We start from the raw sequence: 27,687 nt of genomic DNA, 5'->3' as shown, positions 1-27,687 counted from the left end.
AGCCTGCGCGTGTCCACTAAACGACCCTCAAAACCAGAAACGGATCCCTTGAGACTTCGAACTGACACTGCGCATGCTCACTACAAAATAAACGTACCACAAAACCAGAAAAGGAGATCTCGACGATCCGGAGGATGGAAGTCACGCATGCGCTTTGCAACCTGAACGTGGTGTGGCCAGAGAATGTCTAAAAGGAAGAGAATTGGCACTCTCTGCTTACTTCCGGTTTCTGGACTGGCTGCAGTAACACGTCTCTGTCCATGCGGGGGCGCTCGCAGGCGAGTGCAGAATGAATGGAGGTCTATGGCGAAATACCTCTCAAAATCCACTTTTCTCAGGATATAATTTTTTGTCTAGTAATTTGAATGTTGTTTTCGAAAGGGGATGCAAAGAAATTACACATTGCTGGGTGTTAGATTCTTTAGAGTCACTTGTTTGCTTTAAAAAGTCTTTCAAAATGTCAATTCTGACGTCATTAGCAGAATGCTAGCGTGTTATGGGCAACAACAACTCAACCTGTAAGAAATCGAAAAGAAATAAGTACTCGTTCATTCAACTTTCGATCTATAACCCATGTTGAACTTGCAAAACCTACAATCAAATCTGAGATTTCTCAACGGCAATCGGGTGAGGGAGACAAATTTAGCCGTCTAGCCCCATTGACTCCCATTCATTTTGCACTCATGGCGAGCGCCCCCAGTGGAACTCTGATTGGAACTACAACCAATAGGACTTAATAGGGCGTTGGAGTGAACAGGCTTTCCGTAGACGGGCTTTCATGGAAGTCACGCATGCGCTTTGCAATCTGAACGTGGTGTGGCGAAGAGCACGGTTGCAACAATGTGGCAGAACCGTCCGTCACTTAAAAATATATATTTTGAAAGTACTAAAATCACATGCTTATCTCCTATAAGAAAATACGGTAACACTTTACTTTATAGTTTCATTGTTACATATGTTGCATGTAGTTACTACAGTATTAACTATACATTATGCATAATTACATGCAACTAAACCAAACCTAACCCTATAGGAAGTACTTGGAAGTTACTTGATATTACTCCGTTCTTAAATGTGTAACAGTAACAAATACACCTTAGAATAAAGTGTAAACGAAAATATATGTTACCCCGTTAAATGCTTTGTAAAATTAAAATGAATAGATTTTTGTTGGATAAAGTTAGAAACTTCACCTTTTCTCAAGTGTTGTCATATGTTGACTTACAATTTACAAATTGTTTGGTGACTAATTTATTACAAAAGGGTATTTGAATGCATTTTTTTTAAACAAGTGTATTGCAAATGAGACATAAAATAGGTATGAATTTACCTAACAAAAGCCCCATACTCTATGGTTCTCAACCATACAAAAACTATCAGAGTGAGTACAAACAGGAATGATATTAAAACTTAACACTTTTTGTACAGTTTTTCCCCATTTGATTTTTGTTTCAACTATCTCGATCATACCAACCAAAATCATGTCCAGACACATTCATTATCCACACAGAGGGAATAATACAAAAGATAAACAGTTATAAGTAAAACTTTCATGTTAGTTTAATATGTAGAATAACAAACTATATCTAAAAGTGACAGCCACTTTCAATTATTTGTAATTTGACCCACACATTAAATGAGGATTGTGAGTTACTGACAGAAAACAAGGTGTTAAACAGCTTATTGTAAGGAGAACATCCACTATAAAGGTATTTTTTTGAATACTTGAAAGTGAGCATTTTTCAAGCAGACCAACAAATAAATTGCAGCTGGTAGTAAGACAGCAATTCATTCATAGAGGGACAGTGTTAAAACTATCTCTTTGTGGGTTATCATATACAAATCTAAACACTCGCAGACATAACACACACATCTATAGACATACATTAAAAAAAAACAGTGTTTGGACGTTTATAGAGGGCCACCACACAGATATGAAAGTGGAGAAGTAGTTGATACTATATTGCAGAACTACAAGAGGCACTTTAAAATAAAAGGGAAAAGAAAAAAAGAACATAGATGCTCAACAATGTACTTCATGTTTATTTAACAAGTAGCGTTAAGATGCAGACCTTTAGTCTTTATAATGACCATAAAAAGAGAATGGATACACACACAGTTTAGCTTTCAAACAACTTCTTGAAAGCGCTGCTTATCTCCTGGATCATGTCAGAGGTGGTGGTTGATCTGCTGTGTTTGTGGAAGGCCTGGCGATTACATTGCCTTGTCAGAGACGTAGCACCGAATGCAGCTACCAGCGAGGGATTCATGCTGAAAAAAAAAAAATTTCACACTTAAAGTTAAAATTTACACTCTTTTACAAACTCTCCATTTTCCAGGTCTACTAGAATAGGTTAAATGCTTAAATGTTATCTTTGTTCACATATTTGACATGATTGCAGCACCTCTCTTCCCAGTCTGTCAGTAACACTGTTTAGTTCCTGTCTCTATGAAGCCCCGCCTTCTGGACAGTGCAGTGTGTTCTGATTGGTCAACCGCATCAAGTGTGTTTTGGAAGTATCATGCCCTTTACCATAACCGTGAGTTTCAACACACTACTAACACAAGTCAACCAAGTTTTTTGGGTGGGAATTATTTAAGAGAAGAATATTGTCACGTTTACGGTCGAAAACTAAAGACTACAGTGGGTGTTTACTGATATTAGAGAATAACTCCCTTTGGATTGACTTTGTACCTTTGCAGACCTTTTTCATGCTCAAACAGCAGCATTACACACTAAAGAAAGTTGAAAATGTAACAAAGCATAATTGGTCCTCTTTAAACTCAGTGATATTCAATGACGCATCAAATAACTACTGAAGATGGAGCACTCTACCCTTTAGTGGCATCTGGAGGTGAGTTGAACGCCCAATGAGCGAAAACTCCCAAGGAACCAGAGAGCAGATCTCCCTGTCCTCCGCAGCGCCGCCCACTGCCCTCTTGACTACAGGTCAGCACTGAAAGTATGTAGAAACACAACACATTAGAGAAAGAAAATGGTGCATTGGAACCTTATAAAGTCTAAATATTTCAAGAAAGCCACTTACTGTTCTTTCCATCAGTAATAATGTCCTCTTCCCCCTTTAAAACCATGGTCAGATTGCCCAAGGCGATGGACAGTTGCTGAGCACTTCTCTTGTGGTCGGTGCTGTCCAGAGGTTCATGATGCTGAAATCAAAGTTTAATAATTTAGCACGTACACTGCAACTGTATGCACTGGGTGTCTGTAAAAGCCGCGATATACTCTGGGTGAAGTTCTTTTTTTTACTTAAGGGTGAAAAGAAGATTGAAATACGTGACCTGTGGTAATACAACCCGATGCCACCCACACTGAGTTTAGACGAATATGAAAATATGTGCTGCACACTTTGCTTTCAACAATAACTTAAATAGGGATGCTAACGGTTAATCGATGATTGATTCATTTGTCGATAATTTAATTGATAAAACGCAGGTGGTCATGCACGTGTGCTGCTCAACCACGAAACACAAAGCAGAGGAGGAAAAATGAAGCGAGCGCGCCGGAGGTTATGTATGGGGTCGTTTTATGTTTAAAGGCTAGTTACACCTGACTATAAGTTTGTGTGTGCATTCACAGAATTTTGTTTTGAGCAAATGTAAGATGGTGTTTATTTTGTGTAGGCCTATATGCATCTGATTAATCTCTGGTTAAGAATTACCGCTGTATAAAGCGCGCTGACGAACATCTTCAGCGCATGCAGCTCAAACAGCAATGCACGACTAATGATAAGTTACTGATAATGATGAGGATTGGAACTGTCATAATACACAACATTATTGTACAATATTGTAATAAAACATTGTCAGATCTTTGGGTTTTAGTTGCCGTTTCAGCACGTTGCTCCGGAAGAGCACATCCACTAGACATTCTGAATAGCATGTAACTTTGTTCATGTTCACTTGTACATTCACATCATTTTGTGCAGATATAATTTGTAATATTATGTTTATTTAGTATATATTAATTAATCCCATTAGAGATGCCTTTCGTTGAGTTAAATAACCCACTAGCAAAGTGCTTCAGTTTACCACGGTGTTCATTGAGCGCATGCAGCTCAAACAGCAATGCATGACTAATAATAACTATGATTGGGACTGTCATATTACATAACATTATAAAGAGAACAATATTATAACAAACCTTTGTGAATTCTTTGGTTTTAGTTGCTGTGTTGTTCCAGAAAGAGTCATCATTGCAGTTTTTTCGATTTTGCTTTAAGTAAATCTGGGCCTTTATGATTTTCTATTTCTGTGTTCTAGGACAGGTTCTTAACCTTTTTGGGTTCACCCTTTATCCAAGACAATATTCAAAGGCTTTCCGTATATTGTTGGTTTTGGTTTCTTTTAGTATTTTAATTAGGATTGTGTTAATTTAAATAATTGTAAGTCCCAACCATATGAGATTCCAGATTCAAACAGCGCTTCAGATATTACGTAGAAAGAGAACTTGTGCAGCTACATAGAATGTTTTAGCACATCCAAAACTCTCACCATGGCCTCATACAGACGAGTAAACTCCATAAAGTTGGGTGTGAGGATTCCTCTCTGATACCCTTGAATGACTGATGGTTCTTTTGCCACTAACCAAAGGCCATCCTGTAAAAAAAAAAAAAAAAAAAAAAACACGTTAGTTTACACAATTGACTATTTTATACACAATTTAGATCATGCAGTATGCATCAATACTGTAATGTTTAAAAGCCATGACAGAGCTATTATCTCTGACCCAGTTCTCCCAATGTATCCGGGACACTGAATCTATTGGCTTTATGCCAAGTATGAAAGCGTATTTGTTTGGTTCTTTTGGTCACTAGAAAAAATATATTGGTAAAATTCATGGTTATAAAAAGTCTGCTTAAAATATTGGGAACAGTAGGATTTATTTAAGCAAATTATATTTATTTCATAATGATTATTTTGTTGCGTGATGGTCACTTGTGTATGAGCATGCGCAGTTGCGCTGTAAGCTTCATAAAAAACGTAGAGTAGCGTTCATTGTTTATTCACAATCCATCGTCAGGAGCACACAGCCCGTTGGTATGTAGCGATTTACAACCTTTTGAAATGTCTACCATGAGCTACGGTCTGCTGTACTTTAATTTAGGAATGTTTTGTACTTGTGTAATTGTTGACATTGGCTGTGCTTAGTCCGTGCTGAGAGACTTAATTTGTAGTTAAGTTAGCGCGTGTACTGTTCAGCTCTCTCGGTTTGCGATATGTTCGAACACTGGATAATTAACAAATTACCAAGTAAACTGTAGCAGACTGTTGTGTGGTAAGCGACGGAATTGCATTTAGTAAAACATTGAATTGAAGTGTTATAATGATTAATGCACTTTGCCTGCTGACTCCTGTGATAGCTATACTCTGCGCAGGAGCGCTGCTATGCATGATGGGAAATGTAGTTTTTGCAGTGTTCTGACGCAGCTGTGTAAGACTGTATAGGAGATTATATGTGTATTATGTAGTGTATTCTTATTTACAGCAGAAATAGATCTAGTTATTTTATTGTAACTATTTCATGTTTTGTTTATTTTGCATTATATATTCAATGGATATATTTGTAACACTGGTTTATTTCTTATTTCAGGTTTATGACCTGTGGTCAGTTGTATAAATAAAACAAAAATACAAGATTAATGACAAACACGAGTCGTGCCATGTGTGCTGCCTGTCACTAGCCTATTCGGATGGCTGAAAATTGAAAAAGATCCGAGTATTGATCAGTGAAGTGACGTGAAGGCCAATTATGGTAACCCATGCAAGTTAGTGCACACACATTAGAGCAGCGAGTAGTGAACACACACACTGCAAACCATGATTAACCCGTGCCATTCGCTGCGGCACACGGGGAGCGATTGGGGGTGTGGTGCCTTGCTCAAGGACACATCAGTCATTTCCTGCTGGTATTGAGAGTCGTACTACCCGCGTACAAGTCCGACTCTCTAACCATTAGGCCACGACTGCCAGTGTCAGTGAAAACAGTACTCACAGCATCAATGATGATTGGTATTCCTCTGAGTTTTGACCTCTCAATTATCTCCTAAAAAGAAACATGAGCCAAACATAAATTAAACCAACATAAACACAAATGTGAAAATACATAAGCTATTATGTAGCTATTATGAGCAAGCTCTCTAGAAATACACTTTTCAAAATCTTAATTTACACAGGCTGTTAAAAGTGTGCAGACTCCTGGTCCGTGCATCATCGATCATTCAGTTAATCCATTAAATCTGAAAAATGAAATGCTGGTGTTCCGTGGAGGAATACGTGATAAATGGAAAAATGGCTTGTTTTTTTCATTATGTTAAACAAACGGAAAGCAAGATTTTGGCTTGATATCTTTTTTTTGTTTGTGTTTTATAAATATGTTCAATATTTAATTTGCACATGTGGGCGGCACCGAAACGACCCTTTTTTCTGATTGGTCAAATCGCCTCATCTTTGGTACGGCATTAATTCATAAAGATGTTTTTATACTTTAATAAAATATTGTTGCGCACTGTTAACTGCGCTTGCCATTTTAAGCAGAAATATGTTGCTGGGCACATAATTAGAACTGCTGTGGTCTACACAGCCTATTGTATATTAACTGTTCAGCCTATTATTTTTATATTTAATAACATGTTGTGATATTAACGCAAGTTCCATTAATGAATACAATTAAAATAGTTCTGTGACTGGACAAAAGGGAAATGTTTGGTTTGCGTGTTATTGTACGGGCATTTGGGCAACAATTCTACATTGCTACATTATCACGATAACACGTCCCTGTGTGTGTGTGTGTGTGTGTGTGTGTGTGTGTGTGACTGATGAATAAATCATTGTGAATATGATGTCCCACAATTACCCCACTGCACTGATTTGTTTTTCACTGATCAGGCTACTAAATAGGCCTACCCTGAATTTAAGTATTTCAAATTAATATTGAATTTACTATTCCACAATTATATTATTGCCTATTGCTGTAATGTTGTTTTTGCATTTATTGCTACTGTCAGTGATTCATTAGAATTAGGTTCTGGACCCCAGCTTGGTTCCATCATAATTGCGCCATTTTACCATTTCTACATTTTAAAGTGAGCAGCAAGTCAAAACAACGTAGCGGTTTACATCATAGGTGCTCAGGGCCGCTCATGGTAATGATCTTTTGCGCCATCTATCTTTGATTTTTAATGGCGAGGCTGTGAGGGAAAGACACACACCTCTTCAGTGGGTTCGTACTGTTATTTAATGTGTTTTTGAATTGTTCTACTGACAAAACACTGCATCTTTCATTTCAGACAATTCAGTAGACAAAATATATGAAATGTGGAAGTTATAAGTGTCCTAGGAGCTTTATACAGCTTTTTACAGCAGATGCCATTGAAAACAGAGTAAGTTTGTCTCTCACAGCCTGGCTTTCATACCCGTCATAGCGCTGCTATGAATAAGGTCTATACTTCTTTTTCCACTCCTTTGGGCATGAGTGCGGAAAGACGCGTTCAGCTTGTGCGCGTTGTCTAGTGGATGTTTTCAAGCACTTGTGCGCGGACCGTTGCGGAACACGGACGGCCGAAGTATACTTTGGGCTTAAGAGCTACAGATGACGTGGTTATTTTTAATAACAGTAGCAGAAACAAGGTGAGCAGAAAAATAGATACTTTTGATAAAATACTGCAAAAAACGAGAATGCTGCAAATAGGCCTACAATTATTTTTCTGACATACAGATGACTAAACTAGGTTTGTGTGACAAGTTACCACATTGTGCCTTTTTATTTATTTTTCTCCATACATGTATCATTATTAATCAGCATATTAAGAGCATTTCATAAACAATGTTATAATTTGGAAAATTATTTAGGGATGGCAAAGGAAGACAAAAAAAAAAAATTACTAGTTAACTTTGTTTTGTGTTCATGATGAGAGTTTTGATTATTAGATTATGTACGTTGTATGTTTTTAGCAGTTTATTACTTTGAGCAAAATATAAAAATGGCCCATACTTTTCTTACGAGGTAAACCCAGTCCTAAGTCATTCGATGTGCCATTCATGTTGATGTCTAAATGTAAAATAAAAAAAATAAGGCAATTGTAAAACTAGGGCTGTCGCGGTGAAGGATTTTCCCTTGCAGTAATTTTGAGTGGCTCAATAGCGATATGCGGTATTATCGCCATTTATTTTTTAATTTGGATGTATTTATATTTATTTGTTGCTATAATAAGTGTTACGATGTGGTCAGCTGACCAGCAATGCGACAGGATATTTTTTTATATAACTCTGATTGCATTTGCTTGAAGGTGAGTAAATGTTCATTTTTGGGTGAACTAACCCTTTAACTATGTCTAAATTTGTGGTTGATAATATATAGTAGATTCAGAAAGAAATTCACCTTTTAAAATGAAATGCTTTTAGTATTGACTACATTACCACAGAAGACATGTTCGTAAAGCATAATTTCTCTTGCCTTTGCATTCTTCAGAAGCATATCCTCCCTTCCCAGACCTGGACCCACAACTAGACTGTGAAGCCTGGGCAGCCATTTCTCAATCTCCTCCACAGCATTGGGACTGTCTCTGCAGGAACACACAGCCAGGCGCGAAACAGCACCACATAAGAACCATCACACTCAATTTTCTCTCGATATGACAATAAATAAAAAAAATGTTTAAGCTGGCATGATGACACGAAATATCTAGATATTGAATAAAAGCCAATGGTAATCAAAGTTCCTGCTCACAGCACTGGATGGACGATGAGTTCAGGACTGTAGGACTTGATGACTGGAGCTGCTTCTTTGGTGCAGAACACATGAGACAGATCGGCTCCCTGGAAAACAGGCAGGAAGAGTAGAAAGTTAATGACTGGTGATTTATTTGATAAATATGAGTCGATCTGGAAATGCTATCACTTAAGGATTTTGAAGACAATTTACTGCATATCTCCCTAAACCAGAGGTGTCCAAACTCGGTCCTGCAGAGTTTAGCTCCAACTTGCCTCAACACACCTGCCTGAAGCCTAGTAAGACCTTGCCTAGCTGCTTCAGGTGTGTTTAATTGGGCTTGGAGGTAAACTCTGCAGGACAGTGGCCCTCCAGGAGCAGGATTGGACACCCCTGCCCTAAAGAATAAAAAGACAAAATGGAGATGAGAAAGACATAATGCAGTGGATTTTGAACAGAATACTTACTACTTTCAAAGCCGAAATAGCTGCAAAGAAAGGTGCTCCTGTGTACCTAACAAGAAAAATTCAAATATGTAAGTTTCACCAAGCAAATAATACATACAGAGAGTTAAAACAGAAGAAAACAGCCTGCTAATAACTATAACACTCACATCACAGCACATAGCACCTTATAATAATATTATTTGCGGCAGAAAATGATTTGATGGTATGTGGTTGAAAGTGAAAAAGTGAGTTAGGTGCAAGCTCTAGAAATTAGACAGTCTACACATACCAACTTTGTGAAAAGAGGAAATGTACGATGGGATGAAATTGTAGCAATAGGTATCATTTTTTATATATCTCCCCCAAATATGTGATTATTTAGTTAGCCATGAATTAATATAAGCCATTGAAGCTCCATTACAGCTGCTTACCTAGTAATTTGGTAAGTGTATAGCCCTGAGAAAGATCTGTGCGTCACTTACTCTTGACATCCTCCGATGATTCCAATGCGTCCATCCTGACCCTTGTGTTTTTTGGATGTCAGTGGAGGAATTGTCTTTCTTACAAGAGGAATGACACTGTCCATTCCTGCCGTGCCCAGAGAGAAAGAGCGCTCTATGACTGAGGGAGGAACACAGTAACAATCAATCATTAGTTTTAAATAACAATCTTTGGTTTCATCACAAACCAGAGCAGCTATGTTCGGTTCCATGCATTGGGACTATAATAGTTGACAGAGATACAGCCATTTTAGCTGGTTTGTTAAAATTACTGTTTAAAACAACTTGTTTGCCCAAAATGAAAATCATTTGCTCATCTCATTTTAAACCATGTTGTTTTTCAATGAAACACAAAAAATAATATTAAGAATGATAAAACCAGTCCATACAGCTTGAACACTTTATCCGAGTCTTCTGAAGCCACTTGAACTCGAAATTTAGGATTTTATTCACTGAAAATATTCTCTACTGCTCTAGCTCATAATTCTGTATTTTACATACTCAACCCACAGGTTCGCTTATGTTACACTCAAGAACCAATACCGTTTAGGCATCAATGACATCAAACCTACCACAATTTTTAAATCTTGAGCTTGAACCCAAATTATGTTTCAAAGCTTGTGTGGTGAGGAATATCGGTATGTATGTTCCACATAAAGCTATAATACTGCGTTAGACGACTTGGAATATAGCTGTATGGACCACTTTTATGTTTTTTGAAGCCTTTTCAGTTGCAATGTATGCATCATCAATGTATGGAAAATATGTCCATGTCCATTGTGTTCAAAAAGAAACACCAAGCCGAATTCTTGTTGTTGTTGTTTTTTTGGACTCTTTTTGAAAAATGAAACGTTTCTAATAATTATGCTTCTAATATTAAAATAGGGTGAAAAGACGCTTGAACACAATGCGAAAAAAAAAACCTAAAAAATAACAACAGACTTTCCATCTTTCGATGAACTATCCTTTTCATTGATTTTAACAGTAAAGCATTGGATAAATTGACGGTTTTTGATTTCATAATTGGCAATTGAAAGTAAATGGCAACTCTAGACGAACATTTAGCGTCACCCTCTTCCATGAGCAGACCTGGGCCAGCTGGTTGGCTGTGGCTGGCAAACTCGTTCAAGGCAGACGGATGGTTACGATTCCCAAAAGAGGGACGCATGAGTGGTACGGTGGGGTTAGTCTGGGGTATACAAGAGGGCTGCGGAGTGGCAGGAGAGGATGTGCTGATGCCAGCGAAAATCTGGCCCAACATCTGCAGCATCTGCAACTCTCTGGAATGTTCCTCCTCCCTGCGCTTATCCTCAGCCTGAAGACGCTGCTCCTCAAGCCGGTAGAAGTTGTCTTCTGCTTCCATGCTCTGCTCCAAGAACTTCTCCATCAGCTTCTCCAGCGACATGTTCGCGAATCGCTTCTTGCTTCTCCGTGGCCTGCTCGACGAGGATGCGGGCGGGTTGGTCTTTGTTAGGCTGCTCTGTTTGGTTGGAAATGAACCTTGGAAAGAAGAAGATACAGATATTAACATGCACATACATAAAGGAAACCAGGCCGATTGGGATAAAGATGGCAGATCATTTGCTTTCTGACTGATCAGAATAAGTTGACATACTCATGCCTCCTACTGTCACCGGAATGGGGCAGGATGGATACTCAGTTTTGACTGTGTGCTCCATAAAAGAGCATTCACCACTGCCATCCATGTGAGCCTCCTGCAAGAGTTCAGTACTCTCAGCATCTTCATCCATCGTTTCATCTCCCCCAACGGCAACACTATCAATATCCTGCCTCTCTACTAACGGTCTATTGCTCAATATCCTCTCCATCTCGTCGTAGAACTTGCACATCTTGTGGTACTGCCCATTTTTCCTGGATCCCTCCTTCGCTTGGAAATACTGCCTCTTTAAGCTCTTAACCCGTATTCTGCATTGGTCTGGTGTCCTATCGAAGCCCAGTTCGCACAAACGGTTCGCGACGTCTCGGTAAACGTGGCTATTCCTAAAGTTCCCGTCCAGCGCGGTCTGCACGTCGTGCTCACCCCAGATATTCAACAGCGCTCTGGTCTCCATGTCCGACCACAGGAAACCGCGCGTTGCATTCACTAGCATGATGGTCGAAGCAACCGAGCACGGATGCAACTCGGTTTCGCATCGAACAGGCGGCGGCGATATCTAGGCCTTGTTTTGACGACGTCTCATGCAGTTTCCGAGCGCATAGTGATACAGGCCTCGCCGAGATTAACTGAGCTGGTTCATGCAAAGCTGCTTAGAACTTCGCCAGTGTTTACCGCGCCAACAACAGTAAGAACGTCACCACAACGTGTGTACCACGTCATCGCAGTCGTGCGCTCCACGCCACGGCTCAGTGGCGAAAACCGTAAAATAGCTTGGAGAACGTTTCCAAGAATACTTTTAGGAAAACACTTTCACTCAGCATGTTCAGCTTATCGTGTTCGGTGTTTGAAAAGTGAGTTAAGCTTAATAATAATAAAATAAAATAAAATAAAATAAAATTGTGGTTCAAAACTTACAGGGTGAGGATATGCGATTCAGTTTAAACCGGACAATAAGCTGAAGAATCTTAAATGAATAAAACATTAATGAAAAAAAACAAACATTTGTGACATGTGAACTCCTTCGGAACATACTCAAATCGTACATAAATCACCAGGCTTTACATCAACTCGTGGTCACTCAAAACGTTGCTTCTTTCATTTATAATGAAAATGCATTCAGTCAAAAATAGATCGGAAGCATCTGGACTCCACTACTATAATGTGGCACTTTCCTTTGGCATTTACCTTTATCATACAGCAACACTGCTACAATCGCAATGGTTACAGTTATCACGCCGAGAAGTGAGCATTTACGTCCATGCATTCCGTCCTCCTCAACCTACTCATAGTTTGGGAAACCAACCAACGATAAACTCCGATCTTACCAATTGCCAGAATTAGTGGCTGTTCAGAGAAAATGAAGGTGGCACGTTTGAGCAGATTCATCAAGTTCACGGGTAAACAAACACTGTTCAGGTAGAGAGTGGGCGCTGTGGAGCTTTGTACAGGGATTAGATGCAGTATCCAGTCAGATAACAGGAACAAAGTTCAGTATTTATTCTAATTAATGAATCTGTGACAGGACTTCTCTCGATCAGATAGACACAGAAGAATTGTCCTCCCTCTACAATCGTCAGACTTCCGCTGACGCTCTGCTTTTGCTGCTTATGCGTGATGACATAAGCGAAATTCAGTCCACATGTGACATGACATACACCCAAAATAATGCCACTCACAGTAGCGACGACTGTTTACAATGATATTAAAACAGCAAAAACAGCAATATTTATTTAGCGCCGCCTTTACTGTTTTACTTCCTGTGACGTCGGCACTGAAGTTCCATTTGCCCCGCCCGCCACTGTTAAGCTGGAAAGAACTCTGACTCATGTAGGCGAATCGGTTCTTTTGAACAGACATTTTCAAAGAACCGGTTACAAAAGTGATTCAGTGGATTTATTTAAAGGGATAGTTCACTCAAAAATTTAAATAATGCCATTAATTAGAATTACTCACCCTCATGACGACTTTCGTTCATCTTCAGAACACAAATGAAGATCATTTTGAAGAAATCGGAGAATTCTGTCCCAGACAGCTACACAACTACCACTTCGATGCTTCAAATAGTTCATAAAGAGATCGTAGCCTAAAACTAATCAATATGAATTGAGCGGTTTAGTCAATTAACCAATGAGGTTCATTCTTGTGTGTTATGCAGCAAGTTTGAGCTTCAGCAAGAACCAATGAGGTTCATTCTCGTGTTACGCAGCACGTTTGAGCTTCCACAAGAGGTTTGTTCTTGTTCGTCATGCAGGTTTGGCTTCTGTTTATGTTCCCTGATCAATGTTTATGTGAATAAAAGCCCTTAATTAAATCTGTTCATCATATAAAGCGATCGAGACTCTTCAGAAAATTTGGATTAACCGCTCAATTGAAATGGATTAGTTTTACGTCAAAGTGGTAGTTGCATAGACTGTCAACGGAGGGACAGAAATCTCTCAGATTTGATCAAAAATATCTTCATTTGTGTTCAGAAGATAAACGAAAGTCTTACGGGTGGACAACATGAGTGTGAGTAATTAATGACAGAATTTTCATATTTGGATGAATAATCCCTTTAAAGCAACACTAAGGAACTTTTCCTCTTCGGTCGCCCTACAGGTTGGAAGCGGAATTGTCCATTACCGCTGTCGTAAATAATTTCGCCGCCCGCAGTCTACTGTCGCACGCACACTCGCTGTTTATCTAGCACTGGCTTTGGAATGAACTATGTCCACAGACAAGGTAGATTATGTTGCATGATTTCATGAAAGTATGATGTATTGCGACATCAGAAACAAAGGAAAACTAAATAATGACTATTGTAACGCTTGACGTAAAGCAAGTCAAATTTGTAGTTTTCTTATGTCTCATTCGAACTACAGAAACGCGACCCGGTTTGGCAACTTTCATGGTGTGGTTCTAGCAGATATAGGGCTGCAAAGCGAATCCAGAAGTGCCTTTCACCCTGTTATGACTTGATGAACCACTGATACGATTTTGGAAACATTATTTTAAGGTAAAAAATGTTACTTAGTGTTGCTTTAAGCCAGGATGTTATCACATGGTCCCTTGATCCAAGCATGCTCTAAAATGTTAGGAATATCATTTGATGATTTTATTCTTTGTATATATTTATTTTATTTTGTTGTATTTCGTATGTCTTTATATACCACCTGGCTATTGTTGTAAAAAAAATGCTCAAAAATGTTTAAATAAAGCTAATTTATACATATGATTATTAAGATTTGATTATGTTTTATTAATTAGCACATTTAATGTATTTTCATGTGTCCCAGTTTATGTTACAGGCATCATTACAATTATAAAAACACAATAAGCATTTACATCAAACAATAATAAAAAAAAAATCATTTAAATGGGAGCTAGTTTTTGGCACAAGAAGCACTCGGACTGATTCAATCAGATTCTTGAACGAATCTTGAATCAAAAGAATGACTCGTTAACGAATCGGACAGCACATCATTACCGCTGAACCCAACTTGAAAGTTCTTTAGTTAGAAAATCGGCGTCGTTACTAATTTTATGTAAAATCTGTTGTTGTTTTTTTTGACTTAACCCACACAAATGGGATTTATTTCGCCAAGCTTTATACGGAGGACGTAATAAGATCATGCACTTTAAAACGCATGGTGCGAAAGCCCGTCCTCTGAATTGTTTATGTTGAGGTTTTACCTGTAAGAGTTGAGTGTGCATGAGTGGCATGTGTTTGGAGACATGCCTCAAGCCTCAAGGACCAAGAAACCCGACGTGAAAGTCGTCATTCTGGGGGACATGAACGTAGGAAAGACTTCTCTCCTCCACAGATACACGGAGAGGAAATTTAAGGACACTATAAGCACCGTCGGAGGGGCGTTCTTCCTTAAACAGTGGGGACCCTACAACATATCCATATGGGACACTGCAGGTTGGCTACTTCTACTCTTTACTTAGTAAAACAGAGCTCAAAATACATAAACACGTTATCACAGTGTGTTTCGTAAAAGCTGTGTGTCTTTTAAAAGAATACCAACCGTCAGCTGAACTTTTAACTAAATAAACACACTCCTATAATGTCAGGTGAGAGTTATTTCAGTCATATCTGGTTTTGTTACTATTTTTTTCTGTGAGTTTCTGCTTTATTTGTTGCCATTTGTTAAATCCTGATTTAAGAGCTCAGAAATGCTTTCTCACAGTGTTGGTAATGGCATTTTTTCGTAAATGTCAGCACTTTTTGTTCCTCATTCAGATATTTAACAACTGGCCCTGTCATGCATGAAGTTCATAGAACTTGACCTACTTCAAAATTTACAGGGGGGAAAAACAATTCTTGCCTGTTTTATTTATATTTAGAATGTAATATGGAGACCGTGATTTTTTACTTATGCATATTTCACCTGATTTAAGTATGTAAATGAGTAAATGCCTAAATGCCTTGGCCAATGTTTGAAAAGTTCACCCATTAAAGGCACTTTTTTAACTAGTCTTTTGTATAGTGTAAAATAATAACATTCTTAAGGTCTAAACAGACGACATATTATCATTGTATAGCCTATGGATGTAATATCTATCTATCTATCTATCTATCTATCTATCTATCTATCTATCTATATCTAATGTAGAAAGTAGCCTATGTCATTTCCTGTGGAATTTTATTCTGTTCAGATGACAGATGACCCCGTGTACTGTTGTTTGCGGTCTCTTATCTGGCAATAAGTCACATGCTTGTGTGCTAGTCAGATGAGGTTGTGTGTGTGTGTGTGGAAACCAAAGGTTTCACTGGTCACACAGTTGTTTCTCAGGGGTGGGGGTGTAGGAGGAAGGGACAAAAGACATTCACCATGAAGCTGTACATTTCTCAGTTTTTTTTTTTTTATAAATGTGGGAGTGTGGCACTATTTATGTTTAATGGAAAAAAATAACCTGGATTTCCAGGAATGTAAAGCATGCAGATCATCATGTGAGCATAATGACAGTTTGTCATATATTTTTACAATTATTTAATTTTCATTTTCCAAGATTTAAACCTTAAAATGAAGAATTAATTTCTAAGGCCTCTAAATTACCTGCATGATCAAAACATTGCTTCTGCCCTCTGACTGATCTGATTTTATTTTTACTAAGTAAAAGCCCTTTTAGTATATATATATATAAATGTTAGGTCATTGTCACTCTATATTTTGTTGGGTAGAGGTTTGTTTCCTGCCACAGAATATAAAATAAAAAAGGTAACTGCAACTTTTTACCTCACAATTTATTTTCTTTTTTCCCTGAAATTGCAGGTTTACATCTCCACAATTTTTTATGTAAAAAAAACAAAACAAAAAAAGGTACTTTCTCTGTATTACCTCACCATGTCTAAGTGGATATTGTTGGTGCTTCTGAAGCTCATACAGCAGAGCATAATGCTAGCAATGCCAAGTTCATGGGTTTGAATTCAGGGAAGGTATGGAGTAATACATTTTACATCATGAAAATACTTTAAATCCCAGTGTTAAATGTATTCATCTTTATGACATCTCGATGTTGCGCAAGCTTAGTTTCACTGGGGAGTTTTGAGTTGTTAAAGTTACAGTATGTAAAAATTTTATGTACAATGAACTAAGGATGCTCCAATCGATCGGTCGCAGTCTCAGATCATTATCTGCCGATAACCACATTTGATGGCTGCGTCTGAATCGCATACTCTCTTGAGTAGGCACTTATTTTCAATAACTGCAAAAAAAAGCATGTTACATAAGGTATTAATGTGTGTAGTATGAATGTAATCTACATTCACCATGTTGTCATTATCACGTGACAGTACCAGCCTCAGTTATGTCGCTTTACTGCCAGTCATAAATCCTCTTCCATGGCATCATGGGATGGTAAGCTGTCCATCATATGCACACTTCAGAATCTCACTGAAAGAAATGGGTCATCCTGGTACTTTTAGCTTACTCTTTTATGAGTACTGTGAATTTGGACATAGGCTACTTATTTTTCCACACACTGTTTTTTGCCTACTATATTGTAGGGAAGTATGCGATTTTGGATGCAGCCTATGATTCTATCAGCATGACAGTCACTAAATTTGGCCAATCTCCTATACCAATTGATGACGTGAAACACTTGATGACATCAAACTTTTTTTTTTATAACATTTCAAGAAATATACAAAAAACATTTAACAACCAACAGACATGGGGGATATATAACAGAGCTTTCATACACATTTTCAGAAGAAAATCTTTTGGTCATCTGCTCTTGGTGGCTGAGGCAGCGCCTCCTCCACACACTCTTTCTTACACACTTGTACATAGACACACACTCACACACACAGAGCAGACAGCATGTGCGATTACCTGCGTCTGTCCTTCATCAGGTCAAGTCATATATTTGTAAAAAAAAATCAGTTTGCCATCAGTTGTCAGAAGATGAAAGCGATATCTTTGTTGAAGTATCCTTTCAACGTTTAAGGGGATTTTCCATCCGTCAACGCGGTTTAATGCATTGAACACAACGATTGAGCCTTGTAAAGTGGTGCTCAAAGTTAAAATAATTTCAACACCTTGTTTCATTGATGAATGAATCAGCGTTTTTAAGTGTATTATTGAATGAACTCCATCACTTTCTTTGCGCTGTCTCTGGATGGAGCCAGGGCCGGTGCCAAGAGGAGTCATTCATAATATTCAAAAATAAATAGAAACAGTTACTGTTTAAAGTCTTCTAGGCTCTTTGATAAGCCGAAGCATCCTTATATGGATAGTGTTTTGCGGAAACTGTTTTTAAAGGCCAATTAAAATGTCATTATAAAATGAATATGTGTTGTGCTCATGTATTTGATTGTCAATTAAAATAATATAGGCCTACAACATTACTGTAAATAATAACATCTGTGGTATTACTTTATCAGAAAAAAAAAAAAAAGGTTACTCGTGACAGTCAACGGAGAGCTTACACATCACTTATATAAAGCTTGAATGATCGGGATAAGTACTGGCCGATCATGATAACAAAAAAATCATGCAGGATCATCCCTACGATGAACATTTTATCTCAAATACGAATGTAAATTGAATTTATTATGATTTTAACTTTGAACTTGATTTGGTGGCATGCAAGTATTTTAAAAATTAAAATGAGCCATGCTTATAAGTATTCGACGCTTAATTTGCATTAGAGGTCTATTATTTTACACATTTTTGCTGCACGAAATGCATAAGAATAAGGAACAAAGCTCTCTCTCACATCCCTCAGACACAGACAGTAGAAGCCAAGTTAGTGTAAGACCACTACATATTTTTACAACAATAAGCTCTTGTATATCTGCTGTTGCAGTATCATGACTGACAACATTTGTCTTTCTTTTTTTAAAGGAGAAAGAGAAAGAGAAAGTGATCATTTTACCCCCAGTCTGTAACTTTTTACTTCTTTAACTAAGTAGATTTGGCCCCTCAGAACTATTCAGGGTACTTGTGTTTAATTCTGTTGACCTTTGTACCGTTGAATCCTCATCAGTACACTCTCAGAAAAAAAGGTACAATTTTGTACCAAAGAAGGTACAAACCCTTGTCACTGGGGCGGTACCTTTTACTGGTACAAAATTGTACCTTAATATAGAGGAACAAATTTGTTCCATTCCAGTTTGTACCTTAAAGGGGACCTATTATGCAAAATTCACTTTTGTATGGTGTTTGGACATAAATGTGTGTTGGCAGTGTGTGTACACAACCACCCTACAGTGATAAAAATCCACTCACTCCTTTTTTTTTAATCCCCATAAATCAAAAGCAGTCTCTCCAAACGACCCGTTTTCAGAATGTGGCTTTAGTGACATCACTAAAGCCACAGGCCCCGCCCACGAGTGTTGACTGACACTGCCGTTATAACTTAGACACGCCCTGATCGAGTTCACTGCGAGTTGTACACATCAGCCATTGCTGCAGCAATGCACTCACGAGAAGCGTCGAAGCATCTCCCAAGCGTTGAAGGTGTTGTAGCTGGATGTATTCATTCACATAGCTCTCTCTATTTACTCTTGAAATCTGCTAGCCAGTGAAGACGAGGTGGATTCATTTTGTTTTCAAAGAAAATCCTCCCTCAACTCAACAGAAACTTATGTAAGTTACTTATGCACTTCTTATACTGTTTACTCAGCTCTAACAGTGATTTTCTGAAGAAAAACTGATGCTTCATCTTTTGTGTGACATACAGTAAACTTTATTAAACTCATCAGTATATTTTGTGTCATCATTCAGACAATTAGATCGTCAGACGGAGTCCTACAGCAGGCTTGCATTAATAGTGTATACAACAGAGCCGGACAGTAACGGAGTACATTTACTTGAGTACAGTACTTAAGTACAATTCTGAGGGATCTGTACTTTACTTGAGTATCATTTTTGGGGAGTACTCATGACTTTACTCAAGTACATTTGAGAGGCAAATATTGTACTCTTTACTCCACTACATTTCTATCCATAACCGTGAGTACCCGTTACTTCTAAAAAAAAAAAGGAAAAAAGAAAAATCTCGGAAACCCTCATTTTGTTGTTTCCCTCTCAAACGTGATTGGATTGTGCAGGCGCCACTAATTGGGACAGCCTATCAGCAATCACATTCAGCTTTCTGCCAAAGTCAACTCCATGGTCAGATTTAGATAAGAGACAAAACCACGAACGAAACAATGGATGAAGACGCAGCAGGTCCATCCCGGGAATGTGCCAACCCATGGCCCCACCTCGCCAGACTATTTCAATTTTCTGAACAAGTTAATGATAGTTTTCGCTTCAAGTGTTTGCTGTGTTTACCAATGAAAGCACTGTGGCAGTAGTAATGCAATATTTAGAAAATGTACTCTTGTACTCTTGATACTCAAGTACTTTTAAAAACAAGTACTTCAGTACTTTTACTTAAGTAGACATCTGACTGTAGTACTTTTACTTGTACTTGAGTAAAATTTAGCAAGGGGTATCTGTACTTTTACTCAAGTAATGAAGCTGTGTACTCTGTCCGCCTATGGTATACAAGCAATGCCAAATAGGTTATAATCGTAATTAAACTAAACTATACCTTTTCCAACTCCATACAGCATATATTCTCTGACTCTGTAGGCATTTTTATGGTCGAAATGAACACCATTACTGTGACTGTCTGTTTTATTATTATCATCTTTGCTGTTCTCTGGCTCTGATCGCGGCTGCTTAGGCTCCGCCCCCTGTGCCGTGAACCAGCAGCTCATTAGCATTTAAAGGAGAAGCACTAAAACAGTGCGTTTTTCACAGACCCAAAAAATGATGTTTTAAACGTGCTGTAAATAAAATTCTGTTGGGTGTATGAGCTAAAACTTCACATACACACTCTGGGGACATCAGATAATTATTTTACATCTTGTGAAAAGGGGCATAATAGGTCCCCTTTAAAGGACATGATTTGTACCATGGGCAACCAAAATGTACCTTTTGTTTTTTTAAAACTTGTTTTCAAATGTACAATCAAAGGTACAAATTTGATCCTTTAAGGTACCACCCCAGTGACAAGCCCGTTTGTACCTTAACCATGTCAAATTTGTTCCTATACGAGAACTATTAAAGGTATAGTTCACTTTGAAATTAAATTTTGGTATGTTTTATCTTACCTCAAGGGCATCCAAGATGTAGGTGTCTTTTTTTCCGCAGTAGTTTCAGTTTTGATATTTTTAGGTCAAACCATTCTTGTCTGTCAGTCATTTAGTGCAGGTCTGTGGTCACTGTCTCAAAGAGCATGCACAGACCTTGTCTATGGCAGTTCATCGGAACGAATGTCTTTAAGGCGACATCTAGTGTATATATCTATGCACCAGTCTGCGCACACGTCACACAGCAGGATGCGCGCGCGCCCTCAGATCACTTGGACGTGGCTGTGTTATAAGAGGTAAAAACGATATAAATACTGTTCGTTTTCTGACACAAACCGCTCGTTTCGAGTCTTCAATGTGTACTTACGATGGGGAATTGTTTAATTTGGACGATGGGGAATTGTTTAATTTGGACTCTGTGCATGCTCTTTGAGACAGTGACCACAGACCTGCATGATATGACTGTCAGACAAGAATGGTTTGACCTAAAAATATCAAAATTGAAACTACTGCGGAAAAAAAGACATCTACATCTTGGATGCCCTTGAGGTAAGCTAAAACATACCAAAATTTAATTTCAAAATGAACTATCCCTTTAAAGGCTATTTTTCTAGTGAATAACATGCACATTCAACAACTGAATCCAAAAGGCATCAATTTAATCATTTCTGTAAATACATATCAAATACATATGAACGTTTGAATACTTTCATTCCAACTTACAGTAAAGTATTTCTTTGTGTAAATACATCAAAGACTTCACAATACAATAAAGACTTAGCAAAATTAACAGAATATCACTTCTTTAAAAAGATTTGAAAGAATTTAAAATGCAATTAGGGTTTTAAAGGGTTGTAAAACGTACAGAGAAAATGACCCTTTCTAACTGTATCTGTAATGCACAAACTTTGTATACTGCAGGTTTTATTTAATGTTTAATATGTTTTACTTTGCAAGTCTCAAATATACACCATATTTAGTTAAACTCAAACCAATATCCGGAAAAATGTTACCTAACTGTTACCTTTGTGTTGTTGTGACTGATGAAACATTTCCATTTTTGTGGACAAATGACTTAGTTGTGGCCAAATACATTTTACACTCATTGTCCACACAAATCTCATCCAAACCATGTCTTTATAGACCCTGGTTTGTGCACTAGGGCACTGTCATGCTGGAATAGAAAAGGGCCTTTCCAAAACTGTCCCCACAAAGTTGTAAGCATAGCATTGTCCAATAAGTCTTGGTGTGCTGAAGCATTAAGATTTCCCTTCACTGGAAGTAAGGGGCATAGCCTGGAAAACAGCCCCACACCATTATTCCCCCTCCACCAAATTTCACAGTAGGCACAATGCAGTCAGACAGGTCATGTTCAACTGGTTTCTGCCAAACCCAAATTCGCCCATCAGACTTCAAAATACAGAAGCGTGATTCGTCACTCCACAGAACACGTTTCTGCTGCTCCAGAGTCCAGTGGCGGCGCGCTTTAACCACTTCATCCGACTGCTTAGCATTGTACTTGGTGATGTGAGGCTTGCATGCCATGGAAACCCATTCCATGAAGCTCCCGCCGCACAGTTTTTGTGTTCATATTAATGCCAGTGTTTGGAACTCTTCAGCGATGGAATCAGCAGAGCGTAGGCGATTTTTACGCACCGTGCTCTTCAGCACTCAGTGTACCGCTCTGTGACTTTACGTGGTCTTGTGTTTCATGGTAGAGTTGCTGCTGTTCCTAAACACTTCCACTTTCCAATAATACCACTTTCAGATGACCTTGGAATATTTAGCAGTGATGAAATTTCATGAACTGACTTAAGATGTGTTCGCACTCTTGGTTTATTTGGTCCGGACCAAACATTTAGTCCTGTTCTGCTTTGCATTCTCATTAGCATTTTAAAACCGAAACTAAAGATACCAAACCTAAAGGCAAAGGGATATGTTCACAACCCGATTGGTCGGCTTTTATTATGTATATATTTTGAGACGCAACTGACAGAACATCCAAACCAACGCTGTGTGCTAGGATAAATGCGCTCGTTGTATGTGCGTAGCCTACATATGATGGTATTCCGACCAGCTGCGAACTCGTGAAGAGCTTATACATGTGTAAAGGAGTCAAAACAGCGACAGGAATCCCTCCGTCACACACACAAACATAGATCTGCTGCTAGGGGACGCGGTTCTGATGCCTGTAATGTGATGGGCAATATTGTGACTATGATGAGAAAAAAACAGGTATGCTTGAGCATTCTGTCCTTTTTAGAGGCACGTCTTGTGACGTCCCTTTTTTGGTCTGTGTTGCGTGCATATATCATTCAAACCTTGGAAGCGGACCAAGACCCATCTTTTCAGCGGTCTTGGTCCACTTGTTTGGTGCCCACCAGGGCAGCGTTCACACTTATTCAAATGAACCGCGCTAACTGAGCAATCGCACCAGGGTTCGTTTTAATCGAAACAAAGAGGTTTGTCTTAGAAAAGTAATGTACAAGTATTCCGTTTAAATAGTACTCGAGTGAAGTGCAAATTCTCCAATTGAATACTGATCGTGCCGTTTGTGCTGTGCAGGTCGAGAGCAGTTCCATGGCCTGGGCTCCATGTACTGCCGTGGCGCGGCTGCAGTCATTCTCACCTATGACGTTACCAACTGGCAGAGCCTGGCAGAGCTGGAGAACCGCTTCCTGTCCCTGACCGACACCGCCAACACTGACTGCATATTCGCCATAGTGGGCAACAAAGCAGACCTTACCGACACTCTCGCTCATGGGCCAGACACAGAGAGCGAGCGAGGGGACGAAGCCCAGCCCGAGGTCACGTGTCCGACTCCTCCCGGCACTCCGCTCCAGCACAAACAGGTGAGCAGAGAGGACGCCGTCGCTCTGTACGCCCGCGTGCTGCGCTACAAAGGCCTGGAGGAGAAGGACTGTCTGCCTGCCGAGACCGTGTGCTTTGAGACGAGTGCTAAAACGGGTTACAATGTGGACGTTTTGTTCGAAACCCTCTTCGATCTGGTTCTGCCCACCATTCTGAAGAAACGGAGCGAAGGAGAGAGTTCCACTGTGGACCTGGAGACGCCAATGGAGGTGAAAAGGACTAAAGCAGGATGTTGTGCCTAGAGCCAAGCAAACATAGGAGGCGTGAGGATTGTGGGATTGTGTTGTCAATCAGTGCCAAAGAAGGAAATGGATATAAATCATACCGCCACTAAACTTAAACTAGAGTTTATTTGAACTACTGCTATGTGCTGATTTTTTTATTTTACTCCAGAGCAGTATTACACTTTTTGGGGGGGGGGAGGAATTAAAAGATAGAATAACTTGATCTTGCTGAATAGTCTTTGTTTTCATTTTGTGAAATAGTTTTTACTTTGTTGTTCTTTGCATACATGGAATGGAATGGTCATGATCTCTGTTTTTTCTTTATTGAAATCATATCTACATTATATTTTGTAAAAATTCTATGAACATTTTCTGATACTGCCTCACTAATTCTAATATGAGAAAAATAAAAATTCTTAAATCTTGGAATAAATGGGTTAGTGTGTGGTTAGTGTGAGAAAGCTTCACGAAGTACACTGTCATTCAAAATGCTGGTAATATGCTGATTTGTTGCTCAAGAAACATTATAATCAATGTATAATCAACAGTTGTGCTGCTTCATATTTTTGTAGAAACCATGTTACATTTCTTTAGAATTCTTTGATGAATAGAAAGTTCAAAAGAACAGCATATGTTTGAAATAGACAGAAAGTGGTCTTTAATTACTTTTATTTGACAAGAATTGATGTGGGCCCTATATAAGGTGCTTTACAAATGCATAACTTCATACTTTCTAAAAGGTAGATCTTGTTCAGATATCATTCAAATGAGAGATGACACAAATGTAACAAAAAAAAGCATTTATTGTTGTTTTATTCAATAACACTATGATTCAAAATCAATGTTTTCAAATATTCCACGTAATTACATTGAAAGTACATTTGTTTAAAAAAAAAAAAAGATGAAAAAAAAAAAAGCAGTGACATTCTTAATGCAAATATTCTGAATTATAATCTTATTTGGTTCTCTTTACTGGTATCAAATACACGTTAGTGGTTTATGGGCTTCAGGACAATAATACTTGTGCAATGTGCACTGAAAATGGGCAAAACTGCTCAAAGTCCAAAACCTTTAGGTGACCCACATTAGCCATTGTTTACAGACTCAATGGAGAATATAGCCTGTTTGTGCATTTATGTGGAAGTGGGACAAAGATTGAACTACAGTCTTCTAATGACCTGAAGATGTGTCATGTAAACCTCAGAGAAATCAGTGCAATTGCTGTAACCAACAAAGGGTTCAAACAAACAAACCAGAATGAGCCTCTTGACTGGACAAAATTCTAGTAAAAAGCTTCAAGTCTCAAAGTTTATGACCTTTTATGAAATAAAATACCCAATGAATAGTGTGTGACAACATTAGATGATAAAGGGTTCATGCTAAAAAAAAATACATATCCAAGAGTGATGATTTAAAGCTGTTCATTACATAAACACAAAGCAAAAATAATATACAGGCATCAGAAGATGGTGTTAGTGTAAGTCTGGTGAAATTATATTTATATAATGGTTAAAAATAGCAGATAGCACTGTGTTTAGGCGGCCTTGTGGTGAAGTATTGTGTCACTGAGCCTTAATGATCATGTGTAATTAAATTATTCTGGTTCAGATTCTGATTCAGTTAGTTCCTCAATGGTTCTGTTAACAATTATTTTAGTAATTTCAAAGAAGAGGGAACGTTCTTATTGAAATTTTGATTGCCATCACTATCCTCAAAAATCATGTTGTCAAATGATTAGATCCTTTCAGATTCCAATAGAACAAAACAACAATCTAAAAATGAACTGTATATAATTAAAATTGTATTTTGCAACTTTGCAATCTGTTGTTGTTGAATTCAGATGGTCAAAAAGCCATTGAAGTCCCCCTGTAGTCAATAAATGTATCCCTTAAAACTAATTTTTGATCATCAATATGACATATTTAAAGTTTTTTCCTTTGAAAAAAAATTCTTCATGCCTTAAAATAGTTAGAATGTAACTCTGCACCCTTGCCTCATTTAGTATGCGCAGTTCTATGAATATGCAAATGATCCCCGCCTCCACTCACTCGCACCAGCTCAGAGATCCACTCGGTGACGATCACACGTTGGCGTGATTGGTTGCAAGGTAGTTTGTGACGTCAGAAACACCAACGATTTCAAACTGCGTTTTTGAGACTGTCTTTGGTTCGCTGCAGTTTTAAGGAGGAAATACTCAGCAATGGTGTTGACTTATTAATTTGCACATGGTTTGACTTAAAGCATATTAATAACACCACATAGACATAAACAACATTAAAAGCTTGATTTTCACCACAGGGGGACTTTAACTGAAATCACTGGGTTCCGGTATTTTTAAAAGGCAGTGAAAGAGATGGCAGATGCTATTTACGCTAATGCTACATTTTCGTTCAGACTCCAAATCCGATTTTTGTGCATATCCGTTTGGAATCCGATGGCAAAAAAAATCACATAAAATTGAATTTTTACAAATCCGTTTTGAGCTGTCTGATGTGACTCAGATCTGTTTTTTGTTTGTTTGTTCATCGCATACCACATGGGATCTGATCTTTTCGATTCTAATTTGGGCCACTTCCATGTGTGGCCTAAAACAGATACAGATTGGATGTTTTGCAATGCGACCTCAGCCTGAAGTCACTCCACAGATTTCACATACCGGTTGTTCTTTGGTTCTTTTAGTTCTTTGGAAGTACGTGAATAACGTGAACAGCCAAAAAGGAAAAACAATTCTAATCTGAGCAATAAATCAGAATTGAGTACTAAGGCTTGCAGTGTGAATGTAGCCTAAGTGTAACATAAAGTAGATTCTGTTTACACCAAGTGTGAACAGCAACAAATGGCAATAGATGCTTTTCACACTAAGTGCAAATAGAAGTCATATGCTATTTGTACTAAGGATAAATAGCCTTTGCTAACAATGTCGGCTGTTTGCGTTTAATATCAATAGATACTGCCTTTTAAAACAATGGAACCAGTTCTGAATAAGAACCGGTTCTTGATTCACATAACACGAACAGACAGAGAGGTGCATAAGCATGGGCTTCTTTGGTTCAGCTGTATGTATTAATAACAAGAGATTTAGGTTTGATAATGCTGAGGTAATAAGTTAGAAACTAAGCACCATTTCATACATAGAAAAGTAAATAATACAGAGAAATATCATAGCTATGCTTTCATGCATCTCTTGCTTCACTTCTCATCATGGACACATACATATCTTCGGTCATGAGGCACACAGTAGTGATGAAGAGTGAATCTGAGGGCATGTCATATGTGATGCATTAAATACATTAAGTAATTTCAAAAGCCTAACTTGCAACATTGACATCCGATTGCAATTTGGAATGAAGAATTCTGAATTCTGCAGGTGTTACTTGTAATGCTGCTGTAATAGTGTCAAAGTTCATAGGTTATAGGTCACAGGTTCTTCATACACACTTGGCAGCGGCTGATGCGTGACAGGAGCTGACCGGCTTTAAGTGTCTCGGAGACAGGGGAACTCTGGAAGGACTGATCGATAGAGGTCAACCAGAAACTCTGCTTGTTGACGAAGTAGTGACATGTACCTTTGGCCCCGTTACACTCGATGAAGGGAGTGGTGCGGAAATCTTCGAGACAAGAGCCCGGAGACACCAGAGACTGACCGCCACCTTCATCTCCAGCTGCCGTGTGCTGTGTGAGTGTGACAGAACCAGTTAGAGGTCTTGGCAAACACGTTTCAATGAT

At 38.4% G+C, this 27,687-nt stretch overlaps 3 protein-coding genes across 12 annotated transcripts in view; 1 reads left to right on the top strand and 2 right to left on the bottom strand.

Annotated features, from left to right (window-relative positions):
• Positions 1-1,231: 1,231 nt before the first annotated feature.
• On the bottom strand, positions 1,232-15,091 carry naxd (NAD(P)HX dehydratase). 8 transcript variants are annotated; one of them, XM_079881653.1, is made up of 11 exons: positions 11,290-12,990; positions 10,734-11,174; positions 9,657-9,795; positions 9,196-9,241; positions 8,747-8,835; positions 8,474-8,582; positions 6,014-6,064; positions 4,513-4,617; positions 3,048-3,168; positions 2,837-2,957; positions 1,232-2,271 (listed from the first exon to the last, which is right to left on the bottom strand). In XM_079881653.1, exons 1-11 carry the CDS (start codon positions 11,783-11,785, stop codon positions 2,121-2,123), a joined length of 1,869 nt encoding a protein of 622 aa, XP_079737779.1. In that variant the 5' UTR covers positions 11,786-12,990; the 3' UTR covers positions 1,232-2,120. The 8 variants fall into 8 exon arrangements, with proteins under 8 accessions (XP_079737779.1, XP_079737785.1, XP_079737786.1 ...); XM_079881659.1 differs by lacking the exon at positions 11,290-12,990 and adding an exon at positions 14,965-15,091 and having other exon boundaries at positions 1,246-2,271; XM_079881660.1 differs by lacking the exon at positions 11,290-12,990 and adding an exon at positions 14,965-15,091 and having other exon boundaries at positions 1,246-2,271; positions 10,764-11,174.
• Positions 15,007-25,170, top strand: rab20 (RAB20, member RAS oncogene family; the record flags this gene model as incomplete). The annotated part of the gene is made up of 2 exons (XM_079881665.1): positions 15,007-15,196; positions 23,432-25,170. 2 exons carry the CDS (start codon positions 15,007-15,009, stop codon positions 23,977-23,979), a joined length of 738 nt encoding a protein of 245 aa, XP_079737791.1. The 3' UTR covers positions 23,980-25,170.
• Positions 24,749-27,687, bottom strand: part of col4a2 (collagen, type IV, alpha 2) — a 115,885-nt gene continuing 112,946 nt past the window's right edge. For all 3 annotated transcript variants that reach the window (XM_079881649.1, XM_079881650.1, XM_079881651.1), the window contains exon 48: positions 24,749-27,633. In XM_079881649.1, the coding sequence (XP_079737775.1) occupies positions 27,379-27,633 (255 nt within the window). In that variant the 3' untranslated portion in view covers positions 24,749-27,378. The remainder of the gene's footprint in view (positions 27,634-27,687) is intronic.

The sequence above is a fragment of the Squalius cephalus genome (genome assembly GCF_949319135.1).
Source record: "Squalius cephalus genome assembly, chromosome: 9".
NCBI lineage: Eukaryota > Metazoa > Chordata > Actinopteri > Cypriniformes > Leuciscidae > Squalius > Squalius cephalus.
Note: the sequence above shows the minus strand (reverse complement) of the source record. Positions and strands in the feature narration are given on the sequence as shown.